Consider the following 18,351-nt stretch of genomic DNA (forward strand, 5'->3'; position numbering starts at 1 on the left):
AAAGGTGGTGTCCGACTCCGGGTCGCACCAGACGGGGGTGCCCCTGAGGGGGTGGCAAAGCCGACGAAGGAGGACGCAGCAGAACAGATGACAGAACAACAGAAGACCGGCCTGGAGCATCGGAGATTCACAGGTGGCGGGTACAATATCAATAGCGGGCCCCTCCCGAACCCCGAGGGCGGAATTCCATGTTTGAGTTGTGCTACTGTGCCTCGTCCAGTCCGTGACAGCTTGGACAATGGGAGGTTCATATGGTTTGGTTATTGCTGTAATTCTTAGAGGGATGATACGGAGCGATGAAATCACTCAGGCACTTCTCAGTTCCCCTTCCAATAAAGTCCCTCATCCCATTGTCAATAGTTGCCGAACATCCTAACTCTGCTCGCGGCTGACCCGGAGACGGTTACACACCCCTCTCTTAGCGACAGGAGAATTCTTCGGCGGGGCTCAACGTAGCCATAGTCATAACTCATACCAACGCCACCGCCTAAATGCCTCCCTCCCGCCTCTCACCCACCAAAGCCTCAACGGTCACCAATAAAGCACCTAGCATCTACAAATTCCCAACCCTCGGATCCCTCCCCTCCCTCCCAGCAATCCAGCGCCCCTTTCCCTAATTCCCTTCCGTAATTGACGTCGCCTTCGCCACTCTTCCCACGCCCATCACGCCCCTAAAATCTCCATGAAACATGTTTGGCATCCAAAGCGGCCCATCGCACGGTCGATCCGCGTCCTTCGCGTCGGGTCGACCGCCTTAGTTCGCGGAGATCGGGTCGTCGTGGCGCGCTCGTCGCAATAATCGCCAGCCACGGCGATTGCCCGCTAATACCCAGCCGGTCGAAACGCCCATCTGGCATCTCCACTGGTCGCCGCGCTATGACAGGCGGTTGGCGATGATTGGCGCGCTCAGTGCGCGGGACCGTTTGTCGAGAAAGATGCCGTCGTGCTTCCGGATGCCTGGTCGTTCCAGTTGTCAGTTGTCAGTTATCTAAGGCGTTTTGGCACGCAAACATCTGAGGAGATGACACGACCGGATGTGCAGGCCCGTCGCACGAGTCTGGTTGATAGCTGTCAATATGTATGTTGTCGTTTTTCCGAATTACGCGCAACTGCCGCAAGTGTCACGGGCAAGATTAGACCCGAGTCGAGACTCGAGCAAGTCCAGACCCGGGATCAGGAATGGGGATCTCTGGTCGGCTTGTGAATTGCGATGCAGACGACTGGCGCTGGTTGGTGGCTGGCTGTCGCTCGAGACGAAAGGGGAAATGATCGGCGAGTTGGGGACAGGGTTCTAGCAGCTCAGGGTAGCACTGCAGGAGTATCAGAATTCATATGTCTCTCAATCCTCAGTGAGAGTCTCAAACTCTCAATTGGGTTATGCGAGGTATCGATACTAGAAGACCTGCGTAGTGGCGTAGAGCGTCTCCTCTATCATCCCCTTTATCCTTAGTAACACTGCCTTATCCCCCCAATCCACTGTTTCCGTCCTCCTTAATGGAGATCTTCGTCTATCAGTTTCAGGTTCTTGATGATCCAAAGACATAAACCAAGCCGTTTTCGCTCTTCGTAGCTACTTCGCATATCTCACTCGCGTAATTCGTCCATTGTAGTACCCAATGGATAAATGTTAAGCACCAGCTGCTTCTCGCCTAAGATGTCCCTTTCCATTCCCAGGATCGGCTTGGTGATCGGTACCTACCACACCTATCCAATGAAACCTCCACTGCCGTGCTCGCTTCCGGACATGGCGACTGGCGAGACTGATGGATTTCCCCATCACCAACAGGCGCCAGTCCGCCCCCCAAATCCGGACGCAGGGAATGTGCTATGGCCTATGGATGCTCACGACAGTCTAGGTGACCTTGGCTGCGCGCTGCCGTGACCCTATGATCGACGTACCGTGACCGCGATACAAGAGTGACAAGTGACCTCACCCGCGACACGTCCGAGAATAATCGAGTCAGTCCGGCAGTGTGGCAGCGGAGAAAGGTCGATCGTAATCGAATCGTGCCCGTGGCGCGCGGTTTCAGGCCCCTGGATGACGTCAAGCGAGGAGGAGGGGGGATTTCATAAAAATGTTTCGACGCGGAAGTTTCCCAAGGGGCTGGGACGCGTTGTGGTTTGTTGATGGGATTGGCGAGATGGGTGCTTGGAGTGAATCTGCATGACGAGCATGCGCTGATGCGAAGTGACGAAAGGGCGTTCTCGAGCCGCTCAGTGTGTGCTACCGAAGAGTGAAGCAGGAGTAATCCAACAATTCAGTCATATGAGTAGGTATATGGAACTAAAGCAGCCTCGAGGGAATTCCAAAATCTTCCAAGACTTCCCCTCCGCTCTTCCTCATGATCTCTCCCCCTTCTCCTCCGCCAACCCCACCACATCTACCCACGCCCCCGCCCTCTGCCGTCCCCCTTCCCACCCCTCCCTCAGCCACCCCTCCCCATCAAACCCCCACCGAATCAACTCCTCCTCTGCCCCCCACTCCCCCATCCCCATCAACCCTACCGGGATATCCCCCTGCCCCGTCCCCGGCGCCACATACCCCACCGGCATCGACAGCGCCGGACACCCCGTGAAGTTCGCCAACCACACGTACTCCATGTTCCGAATACTCCGATCCCCATCGCTCACCCCGTCGCTCAGATCCCCATCCCCAATCGCCCACCCCGCCAGTGGCGTCGTCGGAGTCACGATGATCAACCCCGGATGCGCGCGGTACAGATGCGCCAGATGCTGCATCAGCGCGTTTCGCACCCGCTGCGCCGCGAGGAGGTCCTGCGCCCGCGCCCGCCCCGCCACCGCGAGCAGCACCCGGTTCGCAGGCGTGAGGTTCGTGGCCCGCGCGCTGGGGAACCCCGATGCTATCTCCGAGAGGATGGTGATCGCGTGCGCCTGCCCGCCCTCGACGAGGAACGGGATGCTGATGTCGACGAGCGAGTAGCCCTGCTGGCTGGTCATGTGGTTGAGGGCGGCCTGGCAGACGTCCCGCACGGCGGGCTCTGCGCGGTCGAACCATGGCTTATAGATGCCAAGGAGCTTGCGTGGGGGGTCGTGGGGGCGAGCGGGGGGGAGGAAGGTGGAGGAAAGGGAGTGGGAGGGATCGGGAATGGCCATGACGCGGTAGGCGACTTCGAGGTCAACCATGTTGGCGGCCATGGGGCCGGCGACGCTGTTGGATATGGCGAGGCTGGCGGTCGGACGGATGGAGACACGGGAGTGGGAGGTCTGAATAAGACGTAAGTCATCACGTGTTGTAAGGAGTCGCGGAACGTACTTTGAGGCCGTAGATACCGCAGAACGAGCTGGGGATGCGGATCGAGCCGCCTCCATCGGCCCCGAGAGCGATAGGGATCAACCCGGCGCCGACCGCATATGCGCTTCCGCCTGACGAGCCGCCGGTGTAGAAGTCCGGGTTATGAGGGTTATGAGGGGTGCCGTGATTCGGGTTGTTGTTTGTAGTATCTACACCGCCGTCAGTCTGAGTCTTCAAGTAGCTGAACGCATTCTCCTACCTAATCCGATCTCATGCATGCTCAACTTCCCCACCACAACCGCCCCCTCCTCCTCCCACTTCGTCACGCAATAACTCGTCGCGTCCAGCGGATGCGTGTGGTCGTCCTTCGTCCCTAAGCACCGCGTGTACCCTTTCAAGTCCACCTCATCCTTCACCGCGACGGGCACCCCATCTAGGATCCCAATCGGCGTCCCCGCTTGATACCGCTTCGTCGCCTCCTCCGCAGCCTTCCGCACCAACTCCACCTTCGTATCCATCCATGCGACGGAGTGGCTCGTCGGTTCCTCCACATCGCGTCGAATCAACGGGAGCAGCGCCTCGGCGACATCGGTGGGGGTGAATCTCCCCTCTGTGTACGCCTTGTGGAAGTCCAAGACCGAGTAATACCTCCCGGCGCCCGCATCCGCCTCCACGGCACCAAACTCACTCGGCCGCGTATACGTCCCCGTCTCGACCGTCGCACTCGCATCTTGCGCCGCCGGGATGACAGTAGGGTCGAACCGGCACTCGACCGCATCCAACCCCTTCACCTCCTGCAGGCGACTGAACCCGTTGCTGTTGTAGAGGAATTGCTGGATCGCGCCGACGGAGGTGATGAGCGAGGCGCCATATCGGAGGAGGAGACCGCGGACGACGGGGTTCGTGCCGGGGGGAGGGGCGGAGAAGGGCTGGTCGGTCGCGACGGCGGGGGGGTAGTGGATGAATTGGCGGGTTGGTGGAGAGGACATCTTTGGAGAAGGGTGGTGGAGGTGTGTATAGGGACGACAGCTGGAGTTGAGATGCGGGACTTCAAGGTTGTCACTTGCATGTGATACTTGCAGTCTGGGGCCCTTCAATCCAATACCACGGCAAGGTATGTAATAGAATAGTAAGAAATTTAGAGGTGGATTTTGGAAGTTAGTTCCTAAACCATATTAGAACTTCGTATGAGCTTGAAGACGGAGAGCGGTGGCATGTATATAACATGGATTCCTGATGCTGACTTAATACGGCACTGGTATGGGCTACTACGATGCCTTATATCGCCTTGGCCATGAATTATCAACGCTCAACCCATCACGGAGTGCAGTGTAGTGTATTAGGACACAAGGATCGAGTGGATTGTTCCCCTGACAGTACTATGTGTCCATATTCAACATGCTATCTAGCTACGCTTGTAAAAGACGCCTGAACAAGAACAAGTCGTGAGCTCTCCATACACGATGATTTTCATACCCTCCACACCTACACCAACCCTTCTTCTCTCCTTGTTGAGCCAGCGGTAGAAGCAATTCCCACCTCGTACTTGTCGTGATCGGATTCCTCGCGTCTAGCGATCTTTCTTCGGGGCCTCGTCCTGAGGAGAAACTTGATCTCCCATCCGGTTGTATTCACGAGACAGGCCCTCCATCTGCTTTTTGAGGGCTTCAATGTCCCGGTCCTTCTTCGACAGCTCCTTCTTCAAGCGGCCGATGTCTCCAGCTCCCGCCGCATTGTCGAGACGCTCGGAATCCTTGGACTTGAGGGCGTCAGGGTCTCCTTTCATCCGCTTGACCTCGTCTTCCAAACGCAGGATGTCGAGGATGAAGATGTAGGTGCGGTTAAGGATTAGGGAGAGGAAGAGGGTGAAGCCGCAGAGGTACATGTTGCGTTGGGAGTAGAATTTGCGGGCTTGGACTTCGAGACGCTCGGTTCCGACAACACTACTTTCGTTAATATCGAGACATCTCAAGTTTCCCGGCTTTGTCCTTACCTTGCACGTTCGTTGCCATGGGTGAAAGAGGATACTTCCATTTGGACTCGGTAGACACGGTTGACGCTGTCGACGAAGAGGATGAGAATGAATATGAAGGTAATCTGAATCTCGTTAGCTCTGCCATTGCGTCGTTTGGTCCTCTTATCGTACCTTCAAGCCATATTGGAGCCGTGCTATGAGTGGACTTTCCGATAAGAACGTGAACATCTTTCGCTTCAACGAGTATGGCATGGGGACGATCAACAGCATGAAGAGGACCATCTCTGCCATCAGCAGGAGGAAGACCTATTAAGGTGTTAATCGGACGTTGGTCGCTGTACACTTGAACCGAATACAACGTACAAGACTGTAGTAGAGCGTCATCTTGCCCAGGTCAGGACCTCTGAGAAGAAGTCTGGATGAGAAGTTGCTGTACAAAAGGGCACAAAATCTTGTGCTTAAGTTCAGAGAGGAATACACAAAGGTATTTCAAGGACAGCTTTCGGAATATTGCAAGTGAGATGAAGGACAGGTGTTTATAAGAGAAGTTGAAGTGTGAGGCTTGGTTTGCAAAGAAGGATCACGTTGCTCTCTCCATGGTCTCTGTGTGTTTACGTCACTTCCAGTCTGATCACTCAGTCAAACTCTCCAGTGTTTTCAGGGGTGCTAGTCAATCAGCCAATCAGCTGTTGATTTACAGAACCTTACCTATTCTGCAGGGTATTACTTAGTAAGCCAGTATTCAAGACATGGCACCTTGGCATAAATATGAAGAAGTGAATATGTATTCGGAATAATATTCCAGGTGAATTTATTCTAGGAGATAATTCGTCTCCTAGTTAGAAGTTCAGGTGAAGTTAAGCGGGCAGTCATCTATTGCTCAATTGCTACTGTTCAGCTTGCTAGCCCCATCAACGCTTCGCCTCTCGCCCCTCCATAAAATTTTGACGAGATACGCAATTCTTTGCAGCTCTCACATGCAGTTATTACTGGCGGCATTTATTCTCTACGACTGGTATTTTAGGCCGAGCGTTTAAATCATTCTTAATTTCATCCACGGGGCCTCTCCGATAAGAAACCCCATCATCGCCTCCCTAACGTAGCAACGATGGAAAATGAATCCGTCGATCACCCTGTCTTGCCAAAAGTCACTCGCGCTACGCATGGTTTGGACTCGGAAGTTCAAGAATCACCGTCGAAACGGGCCAAATTGGACAATGGAGTCTCAAACAATGACCCCAATCCTGGAACCCAACGTGAACCTGCTCCTAGAGAGAAGGGCGTCGCGCCGGTGAAAGCAGAGTACGCCCTCCATTGCCTAAAGTCATGGCAAAGCACAAATTAACTATTAGAATAGATACCTGATCTTCCCGAAACCGGAAGAAGGAATAGTCAAAGGCCGTCAAGCTGACGATGATGCCGCCGAGCTCACGGGCAACCATGAAGTGGAGCGGCATCGAGGCGAGAAGCCCCCGGCCAAGAAAGACAAGAAGTTCAAAGATAAGAAGTCTAAAGACAAGGGGCAGAACAAAAGCCGCAAATTCGGCAGCTCACACGATGCGTTGAGGCTTTGCACCACAAGAGCGTTGTATCCCGAGTTCTCCCCTCGAGAGTGTCCTTTCGGAGAGAAGTGCAAAAACGAACACGATATCAGGAAGTACCTCGCCGAGGGAAGGCGTGGGGACCTAACTACCTTCGACGGACAGTGCCCCTTGTTCGATGAACTCAATTTCTGTTCCTATGGCTGGAAGTGCCGGTTTGTTGGATCCCACTCGAGCGAACGGACGTTAGAAGACGGGAGAAAAGAACTCTATCTAATCGACAATCGTACCGAGGAGGCCAAAAAAGCGACATCTACCGAAGATCATGAGCATGGAATCGTCAATGTCATCCCCACACAGTCGCGATTCGACCTGTCACGAAAGCGGCTCAAGACTGAGAAATCGGACATTTATCTGCAGTATCTCTCCGGCCTTGCGGACTGGAACGAAATCCGAAGAGAGGGCGGGAAGGGGCCGGCAGATGAAGCGTCGGAGAATGGCGACGCGGAGAAGGCCGAGATCGAGGACAATCGCGCGACATACAAGGAGCCACCGTTCCGAGCGTCCGAGAAGAGGAAGCTTTATTACGGAACCGAGACGCCGATTCTTGCGCCATTGACGACCCAGGGCAACCTACCATTCCGAAGACTTTGCGTCGGACTGGGTGCTCAGGTGACCTGGTCGGAAATGGCCATGGGAATGCCGCTGGTTCAGGGCGAGAAAGGAGAATGGGCACTTCTGAGGGCCCACGAGTCCGAAACCAAGCCACCAGCGTTCCAATCCAAAGGAACGGTGGTCCAAGACTATGACAACGCGCGAGATTTGAAATTCGGCGCGCAAGTAGCGGCTCACAAGCCATGGGTTGCCCTCAAAACGACCGAGATCCTACAAAAGTACTGTCCATCACTTCGGGCCATCGATCTGAACTGTGGCTGCCCCATCGACCTTGTCTACGAGCAGGGCGCTGGATCCGCCCTCCTGGACCGGTCCGCGAAACTGGAGACCATTCTGCGCTCGATGAATGATATATCTGGTGAGATCCCCATCACGGTCAAGATCCGAATGGGGACGAAAGACAAGGAGCCAACGGCACACAAGTTGGTGAAGCGATTGATGCTTGGGGGTGTCGAGGCGCCTTACCCGTGCGGTGTGGCGGCAATTACGCTCCATGGCCGGAGTAGAGAGCAGCGATACACCAAGCGAGCGAACTGGGAATACATCGCAGAATGTGCGGCGGTCATCAAGCGAATGAACCAGGAAATGAACGAGGTCGCCGACACGGTTCGCGAGCCCGATGCCCGCAACCTTCCGAACAACAACGTCTATTTCGTCGGCAACGGAGACGTCTACTCGCACGTCGACTACCAAGAACACCTGACGAACGGTCTCGTCGATTCCGTCATGATCGCCCGCGGCGCGCTCATCAAACCGTGGATCTTCGAGGAAATCGAGAAGGGACAGTACCTCGACAAATCCGCCAGCGAGCGACTCGCCTATATCGAGCAATTCGTCCGGTATGGGTTGGAGACGTGGGGCTCGGACGAGATGGGCATTGGGAGTACGCGTCGTTTCTTGCTGGAATGGCTGTCGTTCAGTTGGAGATATACGCCCGTCGGGCTCCTCGAGCATCTCCCTCCGCACATCCAGGATCGACCTCCTCGTTACCGGGGACGGAACGATTTGGAGACGCTGATGGCCAGTGATAATCACAGAGACTGGATTAAGATCAGGTAAGGGATTCACTTCGAAAATGAACTATCGCCAACTAACTGTCTGCAGTGAGATGTTCCTCGGCCCTGCTCATCCGGATTTCAGATTTGAGCCAAAGCATAAGTCCAACAGCTACGATGTGCAAGGCTAAATCGTGATCAACGATCAGGGGTATTTAGATGCGAGAGGATAGAGGCTGGGGATCAGCTGTCCGAATTACTTGCATTAAGCCTTGCGGTAGGCTTATATAGTTCTAATTCGGAACTTGTACATAAGCTCAGCTTTAGTCTTCCAGCCGCCATCAAAACCCAAGTCTATAGAGGTTATCCCATTACCGTAATATGTATCTGTTCCAGAACACCCGTTGCGCATCAAGACCTAGAGTCTGTATCCCCTAGGCACGAGTGCCGATTTATCCGTATCCAATATGTGCTCTCGCTCCTCATGTCGCTCATTCCTCCGGGCCAGCAATTAGAATCTTGATCCCCTTAGCCGCATTTACGTCCTTGAAAGCATCCTCTGCTTCCTTGAACGAGACCTTCTTCGAGATCAGTGGCTTCACATCCAGTCGATCCGAGGCGACCAGCTGTATAGCCAACCGATAATCATCTTCCGCATACCGGAACGACCCCTTAATATTCAGCTCCTTCACGCACATTGTTGTGATCGGGAATGTGATCTCCGGCTTCCCCATCCCTGCCTGGCAAAACGACCCACCCGGCCGCAACGCATGCATCGCCATTTGAATGCAGTACTCCGCCCCCGACGCATCAATCGCCTTATCCACTCCGGCACCAAAGTCGCCCTCCTCCACTAACCGCCTCCCCGCCTCCTCCGCGCTCTCCCCCCTCTTCGACATAAACCCCTCCGTCGCCGCATACTTCTTCGCGAACTCCAACCGCTCCTCATTGATATCCACGCTCACCACCCTTGTAGCCCCGAACGCCTTCGCCACCGCGCAGCACAGCAACCCCACCGGCCCCGCCCCGAACACCACCATCGTGCTCCCCGGCCGCACGTCCACCTGCTTGCACACGTGCACCGCCACCGCCGCCGGCTCGATCAGCGCACCCTCCTCCAACGACACGGTCTCCGGCAACTTATAGCAGAAATCCTGCGGCAGGACATAGTACTTCGCTAGCGTGCCGTCGTACGGCGGGGTGGCCGCGAACCGCATGTCGGGGCACAGGTTGTAGCGGCCCTCCTTGCATCGCACACAGCTGCGACAGGCGATGCCGGGCTCGAGGGCGCAGCGGTCGCCGGGCTTCACGGAGGTGACGCCGTCGCCGACGCGGACGACAACGCCGGCGGATTCATGGCCGAGGACGATGGGGGCTTTGACGATGAAGGAGCCGATGGCGCCATGGGTCCAGTAGTGGACGTCGGAGCCGCAGATACCGGTTTGCTTGACGGCGATGAGGACGTCGGTGGGGGATTTGAGGTCGGGGACCGGGCGGGACTCGTAGGCGAAGTTGCCGATGGATTTGAGAACGAAGGAGGGGTTCTGGGAGTTTGTCAGAATTGCGTTCAGGCATAGATGAGAGGTAGGAAAGGCATCTTGTTAGGAGAGAATAGAAAGCTCCAGATGGCGGGGTATAAAATGACAAGGCGGGACGCAGATTTCACCAGAATTGAGAGTTTCACATACATCGTTTGCCATGTTGTTAGTTATGAGGAACAGATTCGGGTCTCTAAGCAGGTTGATGAGATATAGACAGAGACAGAAGAAGCGAGTGTCGTGAACATCGCTTCTCTCTAATGTGTGCCCTCATGAAGAAATGGCTTATTATAATATGACGAACCCTTCAAGCATGGATCATGGTCTAAAGGCCTTGATGCTGGAAATATTGCATCTGCTGGTCCGCATTTGGGAATTTGAGTGGAACGGAAATGGCATTTAGCCTTTTATGATTTGATGATTTTATCCGACTCAATCGGAAGTTCCCCTGGACCAATCCGGATATTAGTACGGTATCTCCATGTTCAAAGTAGTAACGACATGCATACACGATGGAATTTGCCGACGATTTAGTATCTTCGAGAGTTTAAGAATTCTATTGCGTATCTACTCTCTAATGAATCTATCGTTCTATGTCGTTTAACGGATATCCATTACATGTCCATCATAGCAATAATCACGCCCAAGTCCAAACCGACCACCAACAACGCACCTCCTCAACTTCAAAGTCATCCCCCCAATCATCCCGACCAACATCTTTCCCTTCGTCGACAACCTTCAGACCGACCCGCTCAAAGCAATCCCGAAAATTCGTAATCTCCTTCTGATATGCCACCCGCATCGGCAACTCGACTACGACCCGAGCTTCGGGCTTTCGCGACAGCCACGCGGTGACCGTATTGGCAAGCAGCATGCCGTGCTCCGTCGAATACACCGAGTCCGTGGCGACGATTGTGTCGAACAGGTCGACGGACTTTTGGACCGGAACCCGCCCTTCGTGGTAGTCGAAAACTTTGGTCGGATCCGTCCAGTCGAGGACGGCCACGGTTGCCTCGCCGCCTCGGCTTTCGATTAGGTCTTTGTTCAGTCCGGAATTGCGCTGGAGGTTGGGCACGATGTTAGGTAGGTCAGTGAGGAGGACCTCACGCCCGAGGATGGCGCTGGCCGCAAACCCGACGAGGCCCGTCCCGGCACCCAGTTCAAGGATCGGTCCGCTAGAAAGGGTGAATGGTGATTCCGACTTCTGGAAATGCCAGTAGAATATTCTGCGCGCCAGGACGAACGCGGACGCCCACGTTTTCCAGCCGAGATTATCGGCAGTGAGGGTAGGTTCGTGGATGATCATGTCCAGATTCTGCTGAGGAATCTCATGATTGAGCGGCTGGATGCGGAAGGTTCTCGTCATTGCGACCATCGCAGTCCTTCCAGAGCGTTCAGATAGTCGAAGACTTGCTCGCTCCCAGACGCGTTCTTGTTCGGACTCATCCCTGATCCACGCTAAGGGGCTGGAAATGATGGAAGTCAGATACTGGGTCACCCCTTCGGACCGGACTCTTGGTCTCTGGCTCTTCTTCCCAGGAGGATTTTCCGATTCTTCGTCCCATGATGGCAGCTCGACACATAGGAGTTCCAGTGCATCCAGTAGATCTACCGCCGATGGCTTTGTATAAAGCTGCGGCAGATCAAACACTAATAACCGGGTTAGCAACAAATCACGATGAGCAGAGAAATCGAGCTAGATCACAAAAATGGAAAATTTTGTGGATTTCCTGGATTTCCTGGATTTGCCACTTACCATGAATGGTCAGCTCGTCCTCGTCGCACTGCGACTGTGATAATTGCACTCCAACCATCGTATATCAAATATCGCTATCTTGGACAGTATATCACCAATGATTGCGAGCAACATCAAGGTTGAAATATTAAACAGGGGCGAATATTCGGAGGGCGTCAAGCTAACAATTTTTGTCCGGAAATTTAGCTCGCTTCCTAAAAGGGTATAGCCGAGGCGAGGCTGGTGCATCCAGACCGCGAGATAATAAGGGTCATTTTAGGGTCATTTTCTGGTAAGCGTGGTTTTGAAACCATTGTAGGCCTGGTTCATATCGAACGAGAACTCTCGGGCTTGATCCTCCGTGAGCTTTTCCGCCGCTCGCATCTGGTTGAGCGTGATAAGCCATTCTACGATCTTGCCCTTGTTGTCGAAATCTTTGTCGGAGACTTCATTGACCGCCTGAATGATGTCGACTAAGAGGGGATGAAGTAGGTCTTTCTCGACCATGCCGACTTTGATGGCATCGAGCAACGTGATGAAGTTCTCGGTGGCTGCAACAACCAAGGTCGCATTGGCTTCGCTACCTTGGGTCGCTGGTCGAGCGGATGGATGCTCGACTGTGGCTGGAAGGCCTACTCGCAACCGTTCAGTTGCTCGCGGGCATTCGATCTGGTACCTTTTAGCAATAGATTCGGAATGGATAGTCTGCTTGACTGACATCCCATGCACCCTTGAACGTTTCAAGATCCACGAACGCTTTGGATACCGTCTCATCGGACAAGTTGGACTTATACTGCTTGAGTAGACGGTTACACGTCTCCGTGTACTCAGCATCAGTCACTGAGTCTTTTAGATAGGCTCTCTCCAAGGCATCTAGAGTGACGATGATGCTATACACCTCCGCGAGAGACTCGTATAGGTCTCGTTCCGCACTTGTGGTGGACAACTTGACTTCCTGTAACGACATATTAGCCACTCCAGTAAATCCAAACCAATTTCTTAAGCCTCTATACCTCATCCAGGTTTATTGTAGCTGATAGATTGGATGTTGGAGTGTATGAGTATGGCGTCGGGGCGTAGGCCAACTGTCTCCTTGACATGATGGCGGTTTCTATGTGATGGCGGACTTCCCATCAACAGCATCCGATAAGGTCGAGATTGTCCAGTATTTCGCAGGATTCAATTTATTGGATATTACCCGTATCTTCACCAGTTTCATTAAACGAAGTAGAAGATTGAAACATGATAGTAGACGACTCCAATGGATGAATACGTCAGGGTCAGAGGTGCGGAGAAGTGGCCCGGCGACAACATCCCTGTCCAAAATTTTCGACGAAGAATTTCGCTTTCCCAACTCTTCACCACTGTACATCCGATCCCTATGAAACCTTCATTCACGACCACTCCCTAAATTCTACACCCGGAGTCCATCCGACACGTCAAGATGGTTCAGGGCAAATCGACCAAGAAGTTCGAGAAGAAACATCTGAAGGATGTCCTCAAGAACCGCAAAAGCTTCGCGAAAATCAAGCAACGCCATCAGCTCTCCGACAAGAAAAAGGCCAAGCGGGCAAAGGATGCCGCGAATGGCGAGGATGACGAGGCCAAGCAGCACGATGCCGCCGCGAATCAGGCTTTTGAGAACATGACCGTGGACGAGTTCTTCCAGGGCGGGTTCGAGATCCCCGAGGCGCCGAAGAAGAAGAAGGGTTCAAAAGACAAGTCGCCGCTTGGGAAACGGAAGCGAGACCAACCAGTCGAAGATGAGGAAGCGGACGAATCATCGGAGGAATTCTCCGACGACATGGGATCTTTGCAGGATGAGCCGGTCCAAGACGAGAGCGCATCGGAAGATGGGTCCGCGCCCGATGAGGACATGGACGACCACCAAGATCAGCTGGAGGCGCTGAAGACCAAGGATCCGGAGTTCTACAAATTCTTGCAGGAGAATGACACCGAATTGCTAGATTTTGAGAAGAGCCAACTCGGCGAGGACGAGGACGACGATATGGTTGACGAAAGCGCCGCTGCCGCTGCCGGGGCGGAGGAAGAGGGGGAGACCACCGGACAAGAAGAGCTGACACAAGCGACTTTGGACAAGTGGAAAACAGCCTTGAAAGAGAAGAAGTCGCTGCGCGCGGTGCGAGAGATCACCGTCGCGTTCCGAGCGGCAGCACATCTGAACGAGGAGAACGGGAAGGTCTACCGATACTCGATCACGAACTCGGATATATATCACGACCTCCTGGTCACGGCATTGAAGGAGATCCCCCCGGTCCTCGAGCACCACATCCCCGTCACCGAAGCGAAGAACGGCAAAACCCGCGTCGACATGAACTCGAAGCACTTCCGATCGCTGACCGCGGTGCTGAAGTCGCACATGATGGCGATGCAGCACCTGATGCAGAACCTCTCGGACGCCGCGACGTTACGCCTGACCGTGTCTTCCGCCGTCCCGCTGCTGCCGTACATCCTGACATTCAAGAAGGTCGTCCGCGAGATCGTCCGCACGATCGTGGACATCTGGGCCGATGCGTCCAACGCCCAGGCGACGCGGATCGCCGCATACCTCGTCCTCCGCCGGTTGACTGTCATCGGCGACCCGGGCACGCGGGACGACGTGCTCAAAACGGTGTACCAAGGCCTGGTGAAGGGCAGCCGCAACACGACAGTGCATACGCTCCCGGGCATCAACCTCATGAAGAACTCGGCGTCCGAGCTCTGGGGCATGGACGCCAGCGTCGGGTACACGACGGGCTTCACTTTCATCCGTCAGCTCGCGATCCACCTGCGCAATAGCATCAAGCAGAACGCCAACGACTCCTACAAAGCCATCTACAACTGGCAATACGTGCACTCCCTCGACTTCTGGTCGCGCGTCGTCGCCGCCCACTGCAACCCCCTCGCCCCTACCTCCGACGCCACCGACGCCCCTCTCCGCCCCCTTATCTACCCCACCGTCCAACTCACCCTCGGCGCCCTTCGCCTCATCCCCTCCCCACAATACTATCCCCTCCGCTTCCATCTCCTCCGCTCCCTCCTCCGCATCGCCGCATCCACCAACACCTACATCCCCCTCGCCCCCGCCCTCTACGAGGTCCTCAACTCCCCCGAACTCCGCAAGCCCGCCAAGGCCAGCACCCTCAAGCCCCTCGACTTCGACGTCGCCATCCGCGCCCCGAAGACCTACCTCCGCACCCGCACCTACCAGGACGGCGTCGGTGAGCAGGTTGCCGAGCTCCTCGCCGAGTCGTTCGCGCCGTGGTGCACGAGTGTCGCGTTCCCGGAGCTTGTCCTCCCTGTCACGGTGACCGTCAAGCGCTGGCTGAAAGACGTCGGCAAGGGCAGTTCGGGGAACAAGAACGGCAAGGTCAACAGCCTGGTCAGCATCGTGGTGCAGAAGCTGGAGGCGAACGCGCGGTGGATCGAGACGCGGCGGGCGAAGGTGGAGTTCGCGCCGAATGATCGGGCCGGGGTGGAGGGATTTTTGAAGGGGATAGAGTGGGAGGGGACACCGTTGGGGGCGTATGTGGCGGGTCAGAGGAAGGGGAAGGAGGAGAGGCGGAAGGTGGTGGAGAAGGGGAGGAAGGAGGAGGAGGGGAGGAGGAGGAGGGAGAAGGAGGTGGAGAGGAGGGAGAAGATGGTAGAGGCGGAGGGGTTTGGGGAGAGTGAGGAGGAGGACGAATAGGCGTTGTAATTGTATATATCAAATACGGTGGGAGTGTTCGACGCTCAGCATCGAAAAGCGAGCGTGTAGACGACGTTGGAGAATATTGGCTTCAATTCATGTCTTTTCCGTGTCTCATCCCATCTATCCGGACTCCACCTATGCAATGCTAATAATACAATCCACCGTGAACGTCCAGTGTTCGTTAAGTTCATACGCATCTTCCTCATCATAAACCCAACTTTTCTCCTTCCATCCCCTCATCGCCTCACCACCAAGCATCCCAAATCCCTCCATCCCAATATCCTGTCTCCACAAGATCTTTCCCAAGACCATCTCATCGACCCAACCCCCCCGACATCTCCGCCGCCGTCGCCGCCCCCACAATCGCCCCCACAATCCGACTAATCGGCACCAACGCCCCCGGCCTCACGTTCTCCTCCACTGTCGCCGGCCCCGTCACGCTCGATGACGACCCCGCACTGCTCGCCGACCCCGGATTCGCCCTCCCCGGCTCCTCGGCCGGCGGGCCCGGAACCTCGCTGGGACCCGGAAGCCTGACCGCAGGATCGGTCACGTTCCCCGCCTTCCTCGGTGCCCCTCCATTCGCGACTAGCAGCGCCTGCACGGCCTCCAGGGCGCTCATCTGTTCGCCGAGGCCCTCCATGCCGTCCCAATCGCCGGTATCCCAACGATGTCCGCAGGTGACACCATCGTCGCCGCCGGAGCAGGAAGTCGCGGCGGCGCGGGCGTTGGTTTCGATGAGGGGGCGGATCTGCGCGGCGAGGTCGGGGAAGAGGAGGGAGGCTTTGGCGAGCCAGCGGAACATATAGGCCTTGAAGGAGCGCATGTCGGTGTTGCACGTGTCGTAGGGCTCGCAGGCGGCCTCGTACATGATGTCGGTGGCGTTGGGGGCGGGGGTGAAGAAGGTGGAAGTGGCGGAGACGAGGAGGCCGCGGGTGCGGTCGGACCAGGTTTGGGTGTCGGGGGAGGTGGGGTCATGGGCGGCGGAGATGTTGTAGAGGTGGGCGGCACCGTGGAGGTAGACGGCGACGTTGTAGCTGAATTGCAGGTGGTTCAGATCGCTGCAGTTTTTCTTGTCGTCGGTGCCGTCGAAGACTTGGAAGGAGGGGGAGATGAGCCCGATTGCTTCGGACCAGTTCCACGCCTTGTTCGCCCACTCGATGTAGGTGGTGTTTCCGGTGTAGCGCGCGAGACGAGCCGCCATCTGGAAGTAGGCGCCGTTGCTGATGGCGTTCTTGTAGTTGTATCCGTAGTCATTCTCCGGGTATATCTGCCACTTGAGCCCACCTCCACAGGACCCCATGTCCCACCGTGGCGTCTGAGTGTTGATCAATGCCTCCACCAACTGCAACCAGCTGGGTTTTCCGGTCGAAGGTGGAGGGTTGGGGAAACCATTCTCAATGCAGTTCAAGAGAGCGAGTCCCCAAAATGCTTGATCATCGTTCCCCTCGTCGAATTTATGCTCGGGGACCATATAGTCGTTGTCCGGACCTGTCTGTGCTAGAAGCGCGGTCGTGGTGGTCTCGACATATTGGGTATCTCCAGTGTATGCCGCATAGTCCACCAGTCCTCCCCATGCTGCACCAGACTGCCACCAATAGTAGGGAGGGTATTCGAAAAGGCCGACTTTCGCTTGCTCGGCGTCAGGACCACCGTTAGGGTATAGAGAAATCAGTTTGCCCGCTATCGTTGAAGCAGCCTCCTTGATCGATGCTGAGATGCATGAGTTTGATGGTTTACATTATCAAGAACGACATGCACACAACTCACTTTCATTTTGTATGTCGAGCTCCAACCCCAGGGTTAGTGACAAGAGGGGCAGAAAAGAAGCAAGAAGACGAAACATGGCGGGGCGCTCAAAGAGTCAACAAACGAATGAAGGACGAAACAGCGAGGGTGGTTGTAATTGTTTGTATCAAGTATAGCGATCTCTGAAGACAAATATCTATCGCCAAAAAGAAGGATTGTATTGTGTGGCAACTCAACACGAAAGGAACGAAGGGACCAGCCTGGCAAAAGGGAAAGTGTGTGATGGTGGATTGCCACGAGGCGCCACTGGATTTTCGTACCTCTAACCCGTGAAAAGCGGAGGTGAATGCCAATGGACATGTGAACAATGACTCAATCACTCTGCGTCGGATCATTCAATCATAATGGAACAATTGGAACCGCAAACCCACACCCAGCGCAGCATGCCACGATATATGAAGTGAAGTCCGAATGTTTGGAAGCGGTGGCAAAGCGACGGTGCATCTCTGCTATTCATAGTTCAGGTCCAGGTGTCTAGCAATCCAGACCATCTCGGGATCCAGGGCAAGAATACGGGCCCTTCCGAGGCTGCTACAAAGAATCATCATGGCATTTTGTGTATCGGCGGTTGCGAATGGTCGTAGACATGTGGTTGAGTGGTGGTGAGGTGAGGAAGATGAAGGATGGGGAGGACAAGGATGTTTCGAAACGCTGGTGGTGGAACCAATCGGCGCGAGTCATGCGGAGAGATGCTTGGTGTTTGATTCACCATTCGTCCTTAACCGCTGCGTGCACACGGAATACTGTCGCGTCCAACTGAATGCCTCTCATCATGATCGTCATACATAATACGATACACGCTAAAGCCCTTCTCCCTTCCTCGCGCTGCGGCGTTGTTACTTGCCTCCCATCGAACTCCCATGAGATAGTAAGCCATCAGGATCACTGGTACCGACAACCACACATGCGGATCACCATCCCAACCGGTGGTTCGCCAATCCATTCGCCACCCGATCCAGGCACCCTCCGCCTCCCATTGGTACCCACCCGTTTCATCACGATGCATGCGCCTCACCGGAGTCGTTTCGAACTGATGGGTGGCGCCGGGCCTGGAATGGCAGTCGGGGATGCGGTCACGCTCGGTACGAGCCAGATCATCAAATGTGAATTATGACTTTACTTTATGAGGGCTTACGGCC

General features: G+C 55.1%; 8 protein-coding genes across 8 annotated transcripts; 2 read left to right on the top strand and 6 right to left on the bottom strand.

Annotated features, from left to right (window-relative positions):
* Positions 1-2,111: 2,111 nt before the first annotated feature.
* On the bottom strand, positions 2,112-4,384 carry P152DRAFT_303500 (amidase signature enzyme). Its single transcript, XM_033675103.1, has 3 exons — positions 3,513-4,384; positions 3,275-3,462; positions 2,112-3,225 (listed from the first exon to the last, which is right to left on the bottom strand). Exons 1-3 carry the CDS (start codon positions 4,240-4,242, stop codon positions 2,341-2,343), a joined length of 1,803 nt encoding a protein of 600 aa, XP_033535708.1. The 5' UTR covers positions 4,243-4,384; the 3' UTR covers positions 2,112-2,340.
* Positions 4,385-4,823: 439 nt separating this feature from the next.
* On the bottom strand, positions 4,824-5,612 carry P152DRAFT_393822 (B-cell receptor-associated 31-like protein; the record flags this gene model as incomplete). Its single annotated transcript, XM_033676219.1, has 4 exons — positions 4,824-5,196; positions 5,247-5,350; positions 5,400-5,534; positions 5,592-5,612. 4 exons carry the CDS (start codon positions 5,610-5,612, stop codon positions 4,824-4,826), a joined length of 633 nt encoding a protein of 210 aa, XP_033535709.1.
* A 456-nt stretch (positions 5,613-6,068) lies between these two features.
* Positions 6,069-8,832, top strand: P152DRAFT_457436 (tRNA-dihydrouridine synthase 3-like protein). The gene is made up of 3 exons (XM_033679224.1): positions 6,069-6,530; positions 6,586-8,499; positions 8,549-8,832. Exons 1-3 carry the CDS (start codon positions 6,337-6,339, stop codon positions 8,628-8,630), a joined length of 2,190 nt encoding a protein of 729 aa, XP_033535710.1. The 5' UTR covers positions 6,069-6,336; the 3' UTR covers positions 8,631-8,832.
* Positions 8,611-10,364, bottom strand: P152DRAFT_457437 (putative xylitol dehydrogenase). The gene is made up of 2 exons (XM_033679225.1): positions 10,128-10,364; positions 8,611-9,983 (listed from the first exon to the last, which is right to left on the bottom strand). The coding sequence occupies exons 1-2, from the start codon at positions 10,137-10,139 to the stop codon at positions 8,931-8,933; spliced, it is 1,065 nt and encodes a 354-aa protein (XP_033535711.1). The 5' UTR covers positions 10,140-10,364; the 3' UTR covers positions 8,611-8,930.
* Positions 10,365-10,614: 250 nt separating this feature from the next.
* Positions 10,615-11,628, bottom strand: P152DRAFT_394280 (uncharacterized protein; the record flags this gene model as incomplete). The annotated part of the gene is made up of 1 exon (XM_033676246.1): positions 10,615-11,628. A coding segment is annotated over one exon (1,014 nt), but the record flags the coding sequence as incomplete, so codon positions are not given.
* Positions 11,629-11,994: 366 nt separating this feature from the next.
* Positions 11,995-12,812, bottom strand: P152DRAFT_394521 (vacuolar sorting-associated protein; the record flags this gene model as incomplete). Its single annotated transcript, XM_033676261.1, has 3 exons — positions 11,995-12,381; positions 12,431-12,667; positions 12,726-12,812. The coding sequence occupies 3 exons, from the start codon at positions 12,810-12,812 to the stop codon at positions 11,995-11,997; spliced, it is 711 nt and encodes a 236-aa protein (XP_033535713.1).
* Positions 12,813-13,075: 263 nt separating this feature from the next.
* Positions 13,076-15,400, top strand: P152DRAFT_433823 (ribosome assembly protein-like protein Noc2; the record flags this gene model as incomplete). Its single annotated transcript, XM_033677475.1, has 1 exon — positions 13,076-15,400. Exon 1 carries the CDS (start codon positions 13,157-13,159, stop codon positions 15,398-15,400), a length of 2,244 nt encoding a protein of 747 aa, XP_033535714.1. The 5' UTR covers positions 13,076-13,156.
* A 514-nt stretch (positions 15,401-15,914) lies between these two features.
* On the bottom strand, positions 15,915-17,219 carry P152DRAFT_380002 (mannan endo-1,6-alpha-mannosidase-like protein DCW1 precursor; the record flags this gene model as incomplete). Its single annotated transcript, XM_033675709.1, has 2 exons — positions 15,915-17,116; positions 17,174-17,219. Coding segments are annotated over 2 exons (1,248 nt in total), but the record flags the coding sequence as incomplete, so codon positions are not given.
* Between the last annotated feature and the right edge of the window lie 1,132 nt (positions 17,220-18,351).

The sequence above is a fragment of the Eremomyces bilateralis genome (assembly GCF_010015585.1).
Source record: "Eremomyces bilateralis CBS 781.70 unplaced genomic scaffold P152scaffold_6, whole genome shotgun sequence".
Lineage (NCBI taxonomy): Eukaryota > Fungi > Ascomycota > Dothideomycetes > Eremomycetales > Eremomycetaceae > Eremomyces > Eremomyces bilateralis.